The following is an 18,965-nucleotide window of genomic DNA, read 5'->3' on the forward strand; positions in this document are numbered from 1 at the left end:
CTCCATATGACCTCAGATATAAGTGCTTAGATTTATTTATGCTTATTTGATATAAGTTTATTAGTTATGGAAAAGTTGTAGACAGTGTGTGCTATGTTGAAATTTTATCTTAGATATAAAAATTAAAATGTTGATTTGAAATTTTTGGTAAACCTCTATAAGGCATAGCTTATATGTGTACAGTTTTGTTTCCTATCTCTTTAGACTGAATTTATTTCATAGTTTATTTTTATGCTATTTGCAGAAATCTTCCCAAACATCACCTGGCACAAATGAACAATCTTCAGCAACAGCTTCTGCTAGAGATTCTGAACAAATTGCAGAATTAAAACAGGTAATTTTCCAGCTTGATCCAAGTACTATTTTGTGTTGTTTTAATTATAAGAGTAACAGCCCTGTAGTTTCATTAATCTAGAACTACTTTGTTGGTGTAAGCAAAATTTGATAGTGAAGATAGTTATTTGAAAGTCCAGAAGCTTTTTTAATTAAATAGTAATGGTATTTTGCTTTTTATTAAGTATTTTTATTTTTTAATTGTATTCCTTTTAACAGATTTGAGCATCTCATCCAAGTTATTTGTAGATTATCAGTGAACTAACAGGGAAAGTTTAAGTGTATTTATAAGCTGCAAATAGGAAGATATAAAATCCTATGCCTAATGTTCATGTACTATTGACCATGATAATTGCATGGTTAAATGTATTGAGCGTTTAAACCATTCTGTCCAGAAGAATGTTTGTTTTTAAAATTGGAAAAGGGAATAAACTTGTGTTTATTTCAATTAGATGACTACCTAGAGAGCAAAACAAACTTTTTTTCTGCTATAGTAATTTATAATATCTAGAAAAGCAAATTAAACTTTTTCCTACTTGGTTATCTGTAATATTTATAATTTCCTGTGAAACTAGGTAGTGCAAATTTAACTTTATCCAATGAGAATATTAAATGTATTTGTTCAAGAAAAGAGCCAGAAAGAAGAAAAAAAACTTATGTATAGAATTAAATATTGGAAGAAAAGCCTAGAAAAGTATCAGATTGCTCATTAGTATATCTATCCCTAAACAAGTTGTGTTTTTACTTATAAAATTTTCTTTCTTTCTTCCTTTCTTTTGTTTTTCTATCCTACCCTCCTTCCTTCCTTCCTTTCTTATAAAAAGGAATGTTACTTTTGTTTCTTTTAAAAAATAAAAATAAGTAATACCAAAGGAAGAAGTGAACAACCCTACCTAGGACTGACTTCTTTCTCCTCCACTAGTCATTTGGTTCTAGCCCACTGACATGGCTGACCACTGACATGGCTGATCTGAGAGAAAAATTACTATCCACAGTGAAACTGTCATATTTTGATAATGTCCCTGTACCCCAGAGTAGAGTCTACAGTCAAGCTTTAAAAAAAAAATTGTTGTTAAAGATTTAGAAGATTCCAGTATTTGTCTACCATATTTTGCTCTTGTGAGGAAAATTAATATGCATGCCATTTTGGTTTTATGAAGTCTACATACACTAGAACTGCATTAATATTAAAGGGAATTAAATTATTAATAAATTACCTTAGTTTGTAAATCCCAAGTAAAAATTTTACTTTTTATGTTTTCCATTGAAACTTTAAATATTTCTCAAGAGACTTGTCTTTGGTTTTTTACTGTCTGCAATTTATTTTCTTTTATCAGTTTAACAGTGTTAAAAAGATACTTTAAGTGACAGTTTTGTTTCTTATATAGTAAAATCCTATAGAAAAAGAAAACTATAATTGTCTGTAATCTCAATGTCTATGTAACTCATTTAGATAACTGAAAAAAAACAGATCAAAGGAAAGCCACATGGACGTGATAGAAAGTTTTAAGAGAACAAAAGAACTTTCTACCTGACAGTATCCCACCACTTAGTTATCTAACGTCTGCAGATATTGTCAAATATTGTGAGGGAGATTCTCCTGGTTGAGAACCATAGTTACAATTGGTATGTTTCCCGTGTGCATTTTTGGTGGGGAGAGGGCAAGAAGGTTGGGAATTTCAGCATTAATGATATATAAACTGTCAATTCCCTCCTTTTCACTACAGTACTAACAACTTTTGTCTATATTAGGTGGCTCACAGTCTAAACATGTCCTGTTCTCCCTTTCCAAATAATAAATGTCTAGTCTCTGGCCGGGAGGAGAGGAACGGTTGCCTAATGCATGAGATTGGAACAGGGATCTGGTGGTCTTCCTAAGCAGACTTTAAGCCAGCCCTGCTGGTTTTGACCTCATTTTTACCCACATTTCCAGAAATACTTGGTGGGACCAGATCACAAGCCTTTTGGCAATCATGCATTGCAAGTCAGGTAGCAAGGTGACTTTCTCAACATCTGTTTAGGTTTTTAGCTTTCGCTAGTATGCTGCGGTCAGTCACCATTGCCATTTTGCTTTCTGAAATTCCCCAGTTTAATTGTTTAATTCTTTTTGTACTTGTGGGTTTATCTCTCCCTTACTCTTCCTTCCTTCTTTCCTGCCTTTTATCCCTTTCCCTTTCTTTCCTTCTCTTCTTCTTCCACTTTATAATTTTTTTTTACAGGGTATCTGAGGAAGAAGCCGAGGTGAATATGTATAATGAACTTGGTTAATTCTCTATCTTGAACCTAAAGTTCAAGGACAGTTTTTTTTAGAATTAGATGTTAAAACTTGAAAGGTGTGATTTTAGAGAGAATGGCCAAGGAAGGAAATAATTTTAAATTTCTTCCTGTAAATAGACATTCCCTTGATAAAATTAATGCTATTTCATGTTACAGCTCAATTATTTTTGTCTTCTAGGAACTGGCAACATTAAAGTCTCAGTTAAACTCACAATCTATGGAGATTACCAAACTGCAGACAGAAAAGCAGGAGCTGTTACAGAAAACAGAAACATTTGTATGTTAATTATTACTTTTTTTCCTGCAAGATAGTAAACACAAGGTTAAGAAGTTCCTTCTTTCTCTTTTCTTTTCTTTTCTTTTCTTTTCTTTTCTTTTCTTTTCTTTTCTTTTCTTTTTTTAACAAGCTATTTCTCACCCACTCTGTAAAAGAAGCAAATGGCAGAAGCACCTTTCCTTTAGGTTTCTTACTGGTTACAGTTCTAGCCACAAAGGCATCTGGGCCATGATGGCAGCCACATTAGAGTCAGACTCAACCAGGTCAGTGTAATCAGTTATTTAATGGTTCATTTTGCTGGTGTTTTACATTTTATCCCATCTGTATCCCCTTCAGCCCAAGCTGGCAGGTTTTCTGCTGGTATAGAATTGGTCAAAACCTTCTTAGTGACCTATGCCCTACACCAGGCTTCAAGCCATCAGACAAGAAGGCCTTCTCTGGATCCTTCCCAGAGATTCCTATCTCTGTTCCAGCTTCTGCTGAGGTGGTTGTTTGGGTCCATGAGCCACACAAATAACTTCTTTACAAATGGTAGCCAAGCCACATCCTTGGTATTTCAGCAGAACATCCTTTGTCATTTATTGCTATTGGGAGAGGCTGAGAGTTTTCTAAGTCTTCATGTTCTGATTCCCTTTTGCATAATGGTTCCTTCTTCAGTTTATCTCTTGTCACATTTACTGCAAGCAGCAAGGAGAAACCAGGTCATGCCTTTAATATTTTGCTTAGAAATCTCAGCAAAATATCCAAGTTCACCACTTATAAGTTCTACTTTCTACAAAGCACTGAAACACAATTCAGCCTATTTCTTTGCCACTTCATAACAAAGATCACTTCCTCTACTTTCCAGTAACATGTTCTTCATTTCCATTTGTGGCCTTAACAAAACTACCCTTCCTTCCATATTTCTACCAACATTCTGTTCATGATAGGTTTACTCTGAGACCATAGAAGCTTCCTCTCTAGCTCCTCTTTTTTTCTGAGTATTTACCAGAATTGCCTTTTATATCCATATTTCTACCAGAAATCTCTTCAAGGCAATTTAAGCTTTGTCTGACATGTACCTCAAAGCTCTTCCAGCCGTTACCAATTCAAAGCCCCTTCCAGGTTTTTAGATATTTGTTCATATCAGTACCATCCTTCCCAGTACTTTGTAGAAAAGGGGTGGAGAAATATTGGAAAACCATTATTTAAGAATATTTCTTAGAGCACTTAAGAAAATCTTTGCATTTTGGGGTACCTGGATGGCACAGTTGGTTAAGCATCTGACTCTTGGTTTCGGCTCAGGTCATGATCTGAGATCTCAGGGTTGTGAGATTGAGCCCTACTTTGAGCTCCATGCTCAGCGTGGAGTCTACTTGAGTTTCTCTTCTTTTCCCTCTGCTCCTCCCCACCATGCTTGCTCTCTCTCTCTCTCTCTCTCAAATCTAATAAAAGAGAGAAAATCTTTGCATTTCACCAGTTAATGGCATTCAGCTCAATTTCCCCACCTTTCTCTCTGAGATGACAGTGTGAACTTAACTTACAGAAATGTTATGAGGAAAGGGCTTTGGAAAATATTCTTTGCTTATTAAGTGCTATGTTATAGCTATGGTCTGATCTTGAGACTGCTTAACCCAGCCTTCCTTATGCTCTACTGAGATCTGATGCTGACTCTCCTGCCTCAGCCTCCCACTCCACTGTAGGGACTGTTCATCTTTCCAGGGAGAGCACTTCAGTGCATGTCAGTACATGAGGAATTCTCTTTTCTGGTATCGGAAATACAGTTTCAAAATAGTGAGAAAATTAGAGGCACCTTGGTGGCTCAGTTGATTAGCATCTGCCCTTCAGCTCAGGTCATGATCCTGGGTCCTGGGATCGAGCCCCACATCAGGCTCCCTGCTCAGCAGGGAACCTGCTTCTCTCTCTCTCCCTCTGCCCCTCCACCCGCTGTGCACGCTCACTCTCTCTGTGTCAAATAAATAAATAAAATCCTTTTAAAAAAATAGCAAGAAAATTAAATCACTTTTGGGATTTCACATTGATTATAACCTTAAATTTTTTTTTCCTCCAATTTCAACCTTCAGGCAAAATCAGTTCCTGTACCAGGAGAGAGTGAAGCTGGAATGGCCACAAAGACCACGGATGTAGAAGGCAGATTGTCAGCATTATTACAGGAGACTAAAGAGTTAAAGGTTGCTCTTTGGTGAAACTTTTATTTATTGCATATCCTATGAAATGAACTCCAGGAAATTTGATCTTATTTAATTTCTTGAATTCTTAGATTTATGAGGAAAGCTACTGGGGGATAATGTTATCTCACAACGTGTCCATTGCTATTTGGATGAGTGAAGAAGGCACAATTCACTCATTTTTAAATGCCATTTCATATAATGGTATCACATGTATAAAGTAAGAATGTGTATGAATGTACTTTGGAAGTAGAAATCATGGAGAGTTAAGTTTTCTTGTCAGTCTCTAATCACAATAGAAGTGAAGAGTACAGGGGTGCCTGGGTGGCTCAGCAGGTTAAGCCTCCAACTCTTGGTTTCAGCTCAGGTCGTGAGATGAAGGTCTGCATTGGGCTCCACACTTTGAGTGGAGTCTGCTTGAGGATTATCTCCCTCTCCTTCTGCCCATCCCATTCATGCTCCCCACCTCAAATAAATAAATAAATCTAAAAAAAAATTAAAAAGAAATAAAGAGGACAGCTTTGGCTAAAACACAAGCCACAAGTAGGCTTTCATTTTAGGTTAAAGACAGGCACGTTAGATCCTGCCAACCTATGTGTGACAGAGAAATCAGAATAAATAAAATGAAGAAAGGAATGAAGTAAAAATAATAAAACTAAAAGGCATGAATAAAACACTGGAAAAGGGATGATAATGTGTGATTATCCCTTTTGGATTGTGGTCAGATTATTTTATCTTTAAGCCATGAGTTTTATTTGCAGCTATTTTTCTTTCCCATTTGATGTATGCGTGAAGTTGGGATTTTAAAAAATTGGTTTTAGACTGAGTTCTAATTCTGATGCCAATCTGGCTTCTCCCATAAAATGTTTTGTATCTTTATTCCTGTGGCTATCTGAAATGGTATTATCTCTTAGGATTTTTTGAAAAATAGCTACTTAAAACTATTTTTTGAATGTTAAACTCTATTTTTCACAATAACCATCTTTGATGTATAGCCTAACATAAATTTTTATGTTATTGGATGAGAGAGAGTGTGTGTGTGTTCTATTCAAAACCACCACCCCCAAACTTGTCAGATTGTTTATTTGTCAAAAACCCTATGAGAGTGAATACTAATCTTAAATTAGTTGATCTTCCCATTTCTTTTCCTAGAATGAAATTAAAGCTCTGTCTGAGGAAAGAACTGCTATTAAAGAGCAGCTGGATGCATCTAACAGTACCATTGCCATTTTACAAAACGAGAAAAACAAGCTCGAGATGGATGTTACAGATTCTAAAAAAGAACAAGATGATCTCTTGGTGCTGTTGGCTGATCAGGATCAGAAAATATTTTCATTAAAGAATAAGCTCAAAGAACTTGGTCATCCGGTAAGAATGAAATGTTTCCAAAAATGATTTACGGTATATTTTTAAAAATTGTACTGTGGCATAGAAATGTCGTGTCTCCATATCCATATCACAGGTATAAATATGTAGGTACGTGTATATGGTATCATCTGCACTACTTTCATGGTGTTCAGTGAATCAACTTAAGACACATAGGCACAGTTTCCAGCATTTGTTAACTCTTGTCTTTTGGGCTTTGAGCCTAGAAATGAATTGATTTGCTCCTGCGGTCACAAGACTCATCATCCACATGTGCCACCATTCTCTTTTGTCATGTTCAATCCACATTTGTATATAGAGAGGTATGGCCATCTGTCAGCAAGTTAACCTGTATATCTCGTCTCATATTAAAAATGGCAGGGAGCCTTGTGCAGGAAATCAAGGAAATCCAAGGGCTTATAATCTGTTGCAATTACTGGAATAAAGAATTTATCAAAGAGTATGTGTCATTACATGTTGAATGTGAAGTGAACAAATCTTAATAATAAGTGCATATTCCCTTTAGGTGGAAGAAGAAGATGAACTTGAATCCGGAGACCAGGATGATGAGGAGGATGAGGATGAAGATGATGGCAAGGACCAGGGTCACATCTAGTTTTCACATCTCTAGGAATGATAGAGATTGTATTTTGTAATTTTGAAGATTGAGTCTTAAGACAGAACTTTGGTTTACCTCCACAGAAAATAAAGATTTAGAAACCCAAGTGGAAAACCTCACTAATAAGACTATTGATGTATTTTTTTAATGATGGCACCCATGTTGGAAACCTTAAAACTAACTTCTTGCAGAACATACATCTTTTATTGAAATTCATCTGAATTGTCCCAAAAGATAATTTGCAAAGAACCTTAGACACTAAAAATACACCATTTTAAAGCATGTGGTGGCAGTGCTATTTATCTTAGTTTATTGATCATTTACATAAGTTCTGTATTTGTCTATTATTTTTACTTTTCAGAGTATGTGACTTTAAGTACTAACACATTTGATTTAATGTGTATTGGAATCATTGTTTCTAAATTCAGTATTGGGCTTCTTAGCTACCGATTTCCTTTTAAAGAAATGGATTCATTTAAAGGCAAGATAGCATAGGCTGGGGATATCATCAGCCCTCCATCCAATGTAACTCCTAAAATGGGCAGGATAGGACCTTTAAAATGAGTGCCTTCACACCTGATTTGGCTGCATTCAGGGAAGAAACAGGACGATACAGATACACAGAGATGAGGAGGACATTTCTCAGAAACTTTTGCAACAGCGTATTTGCATGTGGGTTGGTTTGGGTTTTATTTTAAGCTGAACTTAAAAATATTACAAATTAACAGCTCATACAATTCAGATTTAGCATTGTTATTTGATTATCATACTAGTTTTAAAAAGACCCGAACTATGATTTATATAATTTATTGGCATTTTTGCTGAATAGGTTTAAGTCAGATAATAGATTTTTAAAAAGCAAATGAAGCAATGTGTCAAAATTTAATGTTTCATAATAAAAATAGATACTATGTTCACTTAATTCCTGGTCATGGTTCCCTTTTTTAGATTTTGAGGAAAGTATTTTATTCTTTAAAAAAGCTGAGGCAAGTGGAAGTGGTAAGAAGAGTTCTTTTACTAAAACTACATTATTATAACTGCTAAAAGCAGTCTTATCCTTCAAAACTAATTAGGATTCCGTAAGATGAGAAGGTCTAATTGGAGCAAAAGCAGAAGAGGTTGGAGAAGAGTTTAGGTGTTTCTTTTAAAGAAGGAAGTTTAGTTAAAGGCAAGACAGCAAGAGTTGAAGGATGTGTACCATCTGCCTCCTGACCTCAGGAATAGTTTGAGCAGTCCACTAAAGGGCACGGACTTTTGAAAGAAAAGTATCTTCCTGTGTCCTGAAAAGGAGAGGTGGCTGTGTGCTATGGAGCACCTGGGAGGGCCCCACCATGCTTCTGGCCCTCGCCATCCGAGAACCACATGACTGTTACTGGACCAGCTCAGGCTATATAAAGTCTTCCTAAAGTTGACACCACCTAATGAACTAATGGTTAATGGCTGTATTTCAGGCGACTGTTACAAGGATAAAGAAAAATAGGAGTATGAATAAGACTTCTGTAGGTGATGGAATATCAAAGATCTTCAGAAAGAAACATCTTCAAAATTAGTGATAGTTGGCCAAAGCTCAGGTATTGAGGCAGGCCTAGAGGGGAGAAGACACATGGAGGCCTCCTGGCTACACACTGGAGCCCAAAGGAGTAGCATCCAAACTGTAGCCATATTTTTTTGCCTGGATTGTATCTGGAGCCTACTAGTGGCTGCCTGCAGCCTGGTTGTGTGTCCTGTCCTGTTCCCACCCCCCATCCCCACCCCCATCCTCCCACCATCCTGTGTATCCACCGCACTTCACTTTCCCAGACACACGTGAGTGGAGGAGATTAGTGTTGCCTAATGTTGGAGTTTTCAGCCAGGTAGATGAGACCCTTTGTACTCTGCTGCACTCCAGCTTTATCTCCCTTTGAGTATATTTTACCGCCACATCGAAACTCTACTATGACAGCATATGCATCCTGCTTTTTCATTTCTCATGTTCTTTCCCCATCCATGTGCCAGCCTGCTCACTAAAGGCAGTTTCTACAGTTTCTATGTACAGAGAACTAGGGTGGAACATTTGTCATAAAGCACAACACGTGTTTGTCCTTATTTGAAATGTTATTCAACTGTGGTTTATACCTCTAGCACCTCTGAAAGAAAAGAATAGTCACCCGAAGTTACTAGAAAAGATGAAGTAGCTGCTCACATTTTGAAAGGTTTAAGTTACTAGTCTGAAAATCTGCCGTTAGAATATCAAAACCAAAACTCTGGGGGATCCCTGGGTGGCCCAGCGGTTTAGCACCTCCCTTCGGCCCAGGGCGTGATCCTGGAGTCCCAGGATCAAGTCCTGCTTCTCCCTCTGCCTGTGTCTCTGCCTCTCTCTCTCTCTCTCTCTCTCTCTCTCTCTGTGTCTCTCGTGAATATATAAATAAAATATTTTTTAAAAATAAAAAAATAAAGTACGCTCCGCCTCCAGCTTGGAGCCCAACAGAGGGATTGAACTCATGACTCAAGACCTGACCTGAAATCAGGAGTCTCATACTTAACCAGCTGAGCCCTATGATGAGGAAGGAATTTTAAGTAATGTTAAATGCACAATGAAATAATCTTATGCCAGAGCAAATTTGAGCTTTGGAATTGAGAAAACTGAGTTCTGAGCTTTTAACGGATTTTCTGCGGTATTTTGAAAAATGAAAACCTAATTCATTTCAGAACTGCTTTAATGAAACATTCTATTGATGCAGACTTGTTCTTTAGTAGTGGACTTAACCTGTTTTTTAAGAACTCTGCCTACTAATCAAACAGTTCTTAAGTATCTGAAGAATATATTTGTTTAATTACATTATATCATTTGAAAGGGTTTTTTAAATATATTTTTTAATTGGAGCTCGATTTGCCAACATATAACACCCAGTGCTCATCCTGTCAATTGCCCCCTCAGTGCCCGTCACCCAGTCATCTCATCCCCTTGCCCACCTCCCCTTCCACTTCCTGAAAGGGGTTTTTAAAAAATATTTTTGTGAGAGAGAATATGGGCATGTGCAACAGTAGGGTGAGGGACAGAGGGAGAAGCAGACTCCCCACTGAGCAAGGAGCCCAATGTGGGGCTCCATCCCAGGACCCCAGGATCATGACCTGAGCTGAAGGCAGACACATAACTGACAGGCACCCAGAAAGGTTTTTCTTTAATGCAAGTTATTTTGTTAAATTGACCCATTAGTGGATAACTGACTTGCTTCCCTATCAGAAACTCTGACTAGAAGTTATTTTTGCAATTTTTTCGTCTACAACTCAGAAACTTGAGGATTTTCTACAATCTTTCAAAATGAAAATTAAGCCAAAGGGAAAACATTAAGGTGTGACACATATCCAGAGATGTGGTTTCCCTTCCTACAAATTAACTAATTTTGTCTAGACATAGGGTTTTTTTCCATATTCACCATAAGCAATTGTAATTGTCTTAGTTTGAAAAGCTTTGTACATTGCCCTTGCTGCAATTATATATTACTTTTGATTTCACTCATTACAACAACATGAGCCAATTTTGTAATTACATTTTTCCACCTATAAGGATGTAAACACATGAATTTCTAATAGCTGGTTTGCTCCTCATTTTCTAGTTCTGGCTTTTAATTCTAGACTTATTTCAATAAGTTTATTATTAAGACACATACATGTATTTATTATTCTCCAAATCTAGAAGAGTATCTATAGCGGCAAAGCTTGCCCCCTCTTCAGCTCTTCACTTTAAAAAGTTCTTTCAGGTCTCTGTGACATTTCATGCTTCTAATGCCCCTATGAAACAGTTTGTTTCCTCATCACAGAGATGGTAGATGCGAGTTAGTTCCTGTGGTGACCATGGGGTGGACTTTGATTCTTTTTTCCTCTTGTGTTCTTAAACCAAAATGTGCCTGCATTAAGTAAAGTCTTTAAAACAAAAACAAAACAAAACAAAAGGTTAGCATCTTGAAGAGTAGGAGGAGCTGAATAAAAGCTTAAGTATTACATGGATTTCTGTACCACATTACAACCTACCACAAATTTAGTGACTTAAAACCACATACATTATCTCATAGTCTTCAGGTCGGGAGTCTGGACACGGCTTAACTAGACCCTCTGCTCTGGATCCCAAGGCTGCAATCAAAGTTCAGCCAGGCTGTGTGCTCAACTGCAGGCTAACCTGGGGAAGAACAAGCTTCCAAAGCTCATTCACGTTGTTAATAGAAGTTATGTCTGTAGAGCTAAGAAAGGATGGCTTCCGTTTGTTTGTTGGGCAGTTTGGCTGGAGTCTGCCCTCAGCAACTAGTGGTCGACCTACTTCCTTGCCTCATGGATCCTGCAGTATGCTCACTTTACTTCATCAGAACAGAAGGGGAATCTGTAACCCAAGTCAGTCGGCTAGGCTCAGTCTTAATATAAAATAATATGATCACGGAGTGGCATCCGTTACTTTGCCATACTTTTTTGGCTAAAAGCAAGTTGGAGCCTGCCTACATGTAGGAGGGAAGTGCACAAAGGTATGAATGGGAGGTGGAGCTTTTGGGATGCCCACATACTTTTACTCTCTTGAACCTTATTTCTTAATCTGTCAGATGTTCTCAAAATAGGATGGGAAGTGGGGACAGTACAGTCAGAAGGGAGTAGTAAATTTAGTAATAAATATTTATGTCAAAGTGTTAAATCCTACCTTCTTTAATTAATTCCAGGATGGGATCTTTGCAGAAAGACAACAGAATAGATCAGAGTTAACAGTCACTTTGGTCAATAATAAATACAACAGTAGGAAGCTCACCATCCACAATTTGGACACATACGTCAGAAATGTGAATCTTCAGGCCAATTATCTGAACTTCATATCCCCTTCATTGTCTCTGGTATTACAAAGGCACCTCAAACCCAACATACTCAAAAAAAAACTGTGTCCCTCCCTTTCCTAAATCTGATCCTCTTGTATGCTTATCCCTGCTGAATGGCACCATCCTCTTGCCTGATTGTGCAAATGAAATTTCAGACTCATCCTTAGTACCTAACTCTCAATTTTGACTTTAATACCTAGAAAGTTCTCATTTTTGCCCATTTCCTTCCATTTTGCTGTTATTCAGTTCTTAGCTCTTTTCAGGTGCTTGCTCTAATCAAGTTTGGACATGAGCACTTCTTTCATCTAAGTTTAGTTATATTTGTTTTTGTCTTTAATTTTATTTATTTCTTTATTTGACAGCACGAGCAGGGGGAGTGGCAGTCAGAGGGAGAGGGAGAAGCAGGCTCCTCACTGGGCAGAGAGCCTGATGCAGGGCTGGATCCCAGGACTCTGGGATCATGAACTGAGCCAAAGGCAGATGCTCAACAAACTGTGTCACTCAGGAGCCCAGTTTAGTCATATTTGAAGGTTATTCCAGTATACTGCTATTTCAGTGATGGATTTCTCCTATTGAAGAACTTTCTTCCAGTTTAATAATCTTAAGTCATAGTAATTACCAGTATTCAATGGAAAAATGTTATTGAGTTTATGAATTTATAATATTTAAGGTAACTTGGGTTATAAGTAATAGAAAATTCAGAAAAGTAAGACTGGAAGAATTGGAGACAACAGACATAGAAAACTCTTGAGATGTGTTGACACAATGGGCAGTAGAGAAACAGGTCATAGCAAGACCCGGTATGGGGTCAAGTGAGAGAGATTCTAAAACAGAAAATACTAAAGGCTGTAAACTAACAGGAATAATCAACCAGAGAACTGTAGGCTGACAGTTGCTAAAGTGATGTCCTTGAATGAGAGTGGGGACAGAATTTAAAGCACAAGAGGAGGGGGTGGTCTTACAGTGGAGTGTGGACAATAGTAACAAGAGGAGAGGTGGACAGTGGGAAGTAAAAAAAGAAATTGGTATGTGGTGGTGGGAATGTGTAGAAGTTCTCTTCTGATTGCTTCTGTTTCCTCAAGTAAGAACCAAGAAATCAGTGAAAGAGCTGTGGAGGAGGTTTGAGGAAAGTGGAGAAAGTGGGGAAGGAGATGTCTTAGGGTGGAGTCTGGGAAACTATATGGACCAGGAACGTATAGTTCTGAGCATCATTTTCAAACACACCAGTGCACAGAAGAGTAAGACTATCTTGTGTCTTTTAAGAGCCTGAAAACCTTTCCTTTGAACCTGCCAGCCAATTTCCTGTAAAAGTTAACATCAGGCTGGGGGCTCACAGATTTAAGCCTACCTGGGAAGGTGACCCTGGATCTGCCTTCTTATGGCACTAGTTCCTTGGCACCTGCCAAGTTAAGCTAGAGAATGCTTGTGCTGGTAGCTCTCTGCCTTGTTTGCCATGAAATCCTGGTCTCCAGAGCTGCACCTGCACAGGGAGAGCTATGAGTCGGCACCCAGAGAGACACCAGTGAGAAAGCGGTCGAACGAACCTCTGTACCTTGATCTTCCTTAGCAGCTGCGTAGGACCCAGGGTGGGGTGGGGTGGGTGACGGGGGCAAGAAGCTGGATAGTCCCTGAGCCTCCTGATGGCATGAAGGTACCGTGCAGGTAGTATTCCTGTCTGTATCCCTCTGGAAAGTTAAAAATGAAGCATTAGAATAAAGTCTACTGTATCTTATGATACAGTCAAAACCTCTTACAATGGCTGATGTGGGGCAGTGGCATTTGAAGCAGGATTGGTATTCAGATCCTTAACTCAATTTGCATCTTCTGGTCTCATGGCCAGCAATGGCTGGCAGACCAACCAGCATCAAAGGAAATAGCCCCCCGAGACTGCCTCAACTAATCACAGTTCACTCCTGGGGTGTGGTGAGCAATGGGGCAGCACCTCTCAGGGCACACAGCTTTGTGGGGCTGGGGTTACTCAGATAAAATTAAAGTCATGTCAAGAAGAAGGAAAGCTACAGGCTGGGGGCTGGCGTAAAGAGGATATTGGGTAAGCAATCATTTATATCTGCTGTATGTATATAAGGCAAATGCACAGGATAAAATAGAACCTTCTCTCAGGTTTCTATAGCTGTTTGCTGAGACAGAGGGCTTGGTATCAGAAAGTCCTACTTAAAAGTTAACTATTAAAAAAAAAAAAGTTAACTATTTCATTTTAGACATGAATTATATCATAGACCAGATATGTAAGCAACCAAGCACTAAATCCAACTTCTCAATTTTCTAATTTTCATACTTACATGAAATTCAGATTTTACGGTTTTAAAGATACTTCAATAATACTTTGCTAAGTCCCATCAAATAATCTTCATTTCATTGCAATTTCATATTTTTTTTGTGATGGCCAAACATGTGTAAAGCACTGTAAAATCACCAGTGTCTGAAGATAGTAAAAAACTCATTACATTGGCATCTTCCAGAACAACTTCCTTTTTATTCACTGGTTCTGTCTTAACAAGCATTTGTTCACCTGCAGACTGAACTCATTAGAAACATGGTGTTCCCCAGCTGGTGAGCACTGATGTTAAATTACTCTCCCACTCACCCTATACATTTAATATAGATGAGCAAATGGTCTGATACTTGTAGTAGGAACCCTTGCTCCTACACTTTTTAATTTCAATGTATTTTATTTTATTTTTTAAGATTTTATTTATTTATTCGTGAGAGACATAGAGAGGCAGAGACACAGGCAGAGGGAGAAGCAGGCTCCGTGCAGGGAGCCGGATGTGGGACTCCATCCCGGGTCTCCAGGATCACGCCCTGGGCTGAAGGTGGCGCTAAACCACTGGGCCACCGGGGCTGCCCAACTTCAATGCATTTTAATCAGCCCAGGGCACGGTAACAGAATACCAAAGGCTAAATGGCTTAAGAAATAGAAATGAATTTCTCATTTCTGGAAACGGGAAATTGAAGATGAAGGTGTGAGAGAGGTAGGTTTCCTTGTGAGGCCTCCTCTTGGCTTGTAGGAAGCTGCCATCTTGCTGTGTGCTCATAGTGACCTCTTCTGCACATGGGAAGAGAGAGAAGCTCACTGGTGTCTCTTCTTTTAAGGGCACTCATCCCATCTTTGGGTCCACTGTCGTGATGCATCCAACCCTAGTTACCCCCCAGAGTCTAGTTTCTGGAGACTGCCTGAATTTGAGTCTGGACTCTGTCATTTGCCAACTGTGTGGCCATGGGTAAGTTATTCATCCTCTCTGTGCCTCCATTTCCTCCTCTATAAAATGGGAATAAGTACAGTATCTATGCCTTAGAGCTGTGGATTAAATTTGTTTATGTTTGTAACATGTTTAGAACAATGTTTAGCGTATAGTAAGCCCTACATAACTGTTAACCTGTTGTTGCTGCTGTTACAGTTATTGAAAGAAAACTGACTTGAAGTCAAAAGATCTGGAAAGCATTCAGTCATATTGGAAACATTGATTTAAAATCTCTATTCATTCTATTAGTAAACTTGAGCAAGTCACTTAATTTTTCAGCACTGATTATTTCTTCATCTGTAAAATTGGAATAACTCTCATTTCTAGAGCATCTGTGTAAGACGGTGATTAAAAGCATAGGCTCCAGGCCTGGCTGACTGGCTGAGTCATCTGATCTTGGAGTCATAAGTTCAAGTCCCATGTTGGACATAGAGATTATTTTTAAAAAACCCCAAAACATAGATTCTGGAGCTGGATTACTTGGGATCAGATTCCAACTATACTACATTTGAGCTGTGTGACTTGGTGGAAATTATTTAACCCCTGGGGGCTTCAGCTTCCATACATGTAAAATAGGAATAACGATCATACCTTATGTTCATAAGAATTAAATGATTACTAGTTAATATATATAAAGGTGTTAGAACAGTGCCTACTACTTAGTACATGCACACTTAATAACTGAATGGCACATGGAGGAAGTGCTTAATAAGTTGTAACTAACATTCTTTTATCCCAGGGTTTTGGGGATTGACTGTCTGAGTAGACATGAAAGTGCTTTATATAACGTGCTGGTCAAAGGTGAAGACTCCGGGGTCAGCAGTGTAGATTTCTATGGCTATGTAATTAGGCTTAAGCAGATTAGCATGTCCAGGCAGCAGTGAACATTTATTTTGGAATTTTGTCCATTTCAGAGCAACCCCCTTAGCTGCATCCTTTAGGTGTGGATGGGCCATGGCTATATTTATAGCTTGTGTATTGTAGAAGCAAAAGCTGAGGGGTGCCTGGGTGGCTAAGTCAGTTGGGTGTCTGACTCTTGATCTCAACTCGGATCTTGATCTTGAGATTGTGAGTTCAGGGCCTGCATTGGACTCCATGCTGGGTGTGGAGCCCACTAGAAAAGAGAAGAGAAGAAGAGAAGAGAAGAGAAGAGAAGAGAAGAGAAGAGAAGAGAAGAAAAGAGAAGAGAAGAGAAGAGGAGGGGAGGGGAGGGGAGGGGAGGGGAGGGGGGGGGAGGGGAGGGGAGGGGAGGGGAGGGGAGGGGAGGGGAGGGGAGGGGAGGGAGGGAAGAAAGAAGAAGAAAGAAAGAAGAAAAGAAAGAAAGAAAGAAAGAAGAAAGAAAGAAAGAAAGAAAGAAAGAAAGAAAGAAAGAAGAGAAAGAAAGAAAAGAAAAGAAAGAAAGAAAAAGAAAAGAAAGAAAGAAAGAAAGAAAGAAGAAAGAAAGAAAGAAAAGAAAGAAGAAAGAAAAGAAAGAAGAAAGAAGAAGAAGAAAGAAAGAAAGAAAGAAAGAAAAAGAAGAAGAAGAAAGAAGAAAGGAAGGAAGGAAGGAAGGAAGAAGGAAGGAAGGAAGGAAGGAAGGAAGGAAAGAAAAGAAAGAAAAGAAAGAAAAGAAAGAAAGAAAAGAAAGAAAGAAAGAAAGAAAGAAAGAAAGAAAGAAAGAAAGAAAGAAAAAGAAAGAAGCAGCTGAGACTTGTCTCTTTCAATATGACTGAACATCTTAGATACCAAATTCTGGAAAAACAAAGCTTCACACCCCGAGATAAACCAAAAAGACAGGAGTCATCCTAACTCATTCTGATCTCTAAAATAATATAGCCTTGAATATTTCCTGTAAACCTGGACTTCCTAACCAAAATAACTTTATCCCTATTTAAGCTGTGCTGATATCTTTAGATGCCTCATAACCTTTGGGAAAATTTTAATCATGTGGGAAAGTTGCTGTTTTCTCACCACGAGCAGACTAATATGATTGTCATAACCCTGGTAATTTAAGTTTCTTTTCCTTTAAATACTTGTGTGGGGTTTGTTCATTTTTGTTTTAATTTGGGAAGTCTGTTGGTAAACTTTATCTTTCCTTTTCTAAATGTTTCTGTCTAGACTTTAGTACATTGGACTAGAGGTTGTACCCCTGACCAAAATGGGCCAAATTCTCCAGCTAGGAAGCTGCATTTGTCTTCTTTCTCAGCTTCTCAAAGCAGGAAGATGTGAACTGAAGACCTGTGGAGATGCAGCCTTCACCAGATAGGGGACAGGGAGGTGAATTATCTGCAGAGCAGAATGAGGCAGAGGCCAAGTGGGGTGGGAATGGGACAGAGATTGGAGATCAGCCCTACCACCCAACACGCTGACAGCCTCCATCCCATTGCACCGTTTTGCTCACCTCACAACATAGTCACTGTCTACAGATACTTGTTTCTGTTTCTATAACTACAAGAGTGAATGTAAGCGCTATGAGGACAAGGACATGTCTTGCTCATCATGGAGGCCCAGTTGCCTAGATTAATGCTTGCCATATTGTGGGTACTCCACAAATACTGGCTTCATAAATGAGTTCTGTTTACTTGTTCATAATCAAATTGGAAACCTGAGAACTTGTGTGCCATCATTTCCGAGATCTTGCTATTTGTGGTATTACACATTTAATTGGCCAAATAATAACTTTATGTGGTTAATTTTAAAGCCTGAGACTTTAAAATGATGAGGGCCTGCATTCCATGGAATGAGTTGCATCACTTCAAGAAGGCAGAGCCTCATGGATCATCACCTAGAGGGATCTGGGATGATTTCTCCCAGCCGCCCAGGCATTATACTGATAGCCGTTAAGGGAAGGAAAGGGGGCAGCCATCTCGTGTTCCTGTTCCCTGTGAGATCCTAGGACCTATAATTGCTTGGTTCCACGTGTGACTGACATGGAACATTAATCATCCAAAGGACGTTTCCTTAAAATTACCTTTTCTTCTGAAATGTTCAAAGGAATATATTGTATAAGTAGCTTATTAACATGAACATTTTCTACAATTTATAGTAATGAACTAAAATTCTTCTTATTAGCCACCAAATGCTCATTCATAATAAGTCAGTTTGATCATAATGAATATTTTTCTCTCATTGGGTGTTTAATCTTTGTTAATAACGGAGCTAAATGACTTCCTATCTTACTTAAAGAGTACTAGGGCTCTGTATGGTTCATTTTTGTTTGCTGTCCATTGACTTAATTGACCTTCCTGAATCAAAAATTTTTCTATGGGCTGAAATGCCATTTAATAAGCTTAAGTACTCCTTGAATATTTAAAAATTAAAGTATTTATGATGTCCAACTGTTCTGTTTCCTTCTTTTTGAATTTTTAAGTTTTCTCTCCTGTGTGTGTGTGTGTGTGTGTGTGTGTGTGAGAGAGAGAGAGAGTCAATGTTAGACACAGAATGAAATGTTTTTTTTTAGAGAAGTTATTTTCAAATGATGTGGCAGGATCTTTGACAAAGTTTTATAAGCCTTTCTTGCTATATTTAGCTTTATAGAGGATTTCTTTATAATGATGAACCCTCAAGGCACAGAGCATGTGACAACTGCATCCTGTTCCTGTCTTCACTGCAAAATCAAGGATCTTTGGTTTATGTGCTACATTGTATTTATGTTTATTTGGGCAAAGAACACTTTAAGTTCTTCTATGTAAATAGGATGCTGAGTTGTGCTCTTCATACTTTTTCTTCATTCTTTCTGATTTTCTTCTTGCTTTATATTATCTGATAACGCCTACAATCCTGTAATAATTCTAAGAAAGAAGGCAACTTTTATTCAAATTAATTTTTTTTAAGTAGGCTTCATGCCCAATA

General features: G+C 38.3%; 1 protein-coding gene and 1 long non-coding RNA gene across 6 annotated transcripts in view; one reads left to right on the forward strand and one right to left on the reverse strand.

Moving 5' to 3' along the window:
• USO1 (USO1 vesicle transport factor) overlaps window positions 1-7,961 on the forward strand; it is an 89,870-nt gene extending 81,909 nt beyond the window's left edge. For all 3 annotated transcript variants that reach the window (XM_025427774.3, XM_025427781.3, XM_025427792.3), the window contains 5 exons: window positions 245-334; window positions 2,789-2,887; window positions 4,951-5,058; window positions 6,208-6,423; window positions 6,947-7,961. In XM_025427774.3, the coding sequence (XP_025283559.1) occupies window positions 245-334; window positions 2,789-2,887; window positions 4,951-5,058; window positions 6,208-6,423; window positions 6,947-7,036 (603 nt within the window). In that variant the 3' untranslated portion in view covers window positions 7,037-7,961. The remainder of the gene's footprint in view (window positions 1-244; window positions 335-2,788; window positions 2,888-4,950; window positions 5,059-6,207; window positions 6,424-6,946) is intronic.
• LOC112647133 (uncharacterized) overlaps window positions 1-18,965 on the reverse strand; it is a 29,211-nt gene that overhangs the window by 3,905 nt on the left and 6,341 nt on the right. Inside the window, exons 2-5 of one of the 3 annotated variants that reach the window (XR_003128119.3) lie at window positions 13,424-13,556; window positions 13,220-13,351; window positions 10,690-10,942; window positions 3,152-3,564 (exon numbers count right to left, since the gene is read on the reverse strand). This is a non-coding gene — a long non-coding RNA (uncharacterized LOC112647133). Of the gene's footprint in view, window positions 1-3,151; window positions 3,565-10,689; window positions 10,943-13,219; window positions 13,352-13,415; window positions 13,557-18,965 lie in introns of those variants that run through there. The other 2 variants (XR_003128118.3, XR_007407830.1) reach the window with 2 other exon arrangements.

The sequence above is a fragment of the Canis lupus genome, chromosome 32 (genome assembly GCF_003254725.2).
Source record: "Canis lupus dingo isolate Sandy chromosome 32, ASM325472v2, whole genome shotgun sequence".
In the NCBI taxonomy this organism is placed as follows: domain Eukaryota; kingdom Metazoa; phylum Chordata; class Mammalia; order Carnivora; family Canidae; genus Canis; species Canis lupus.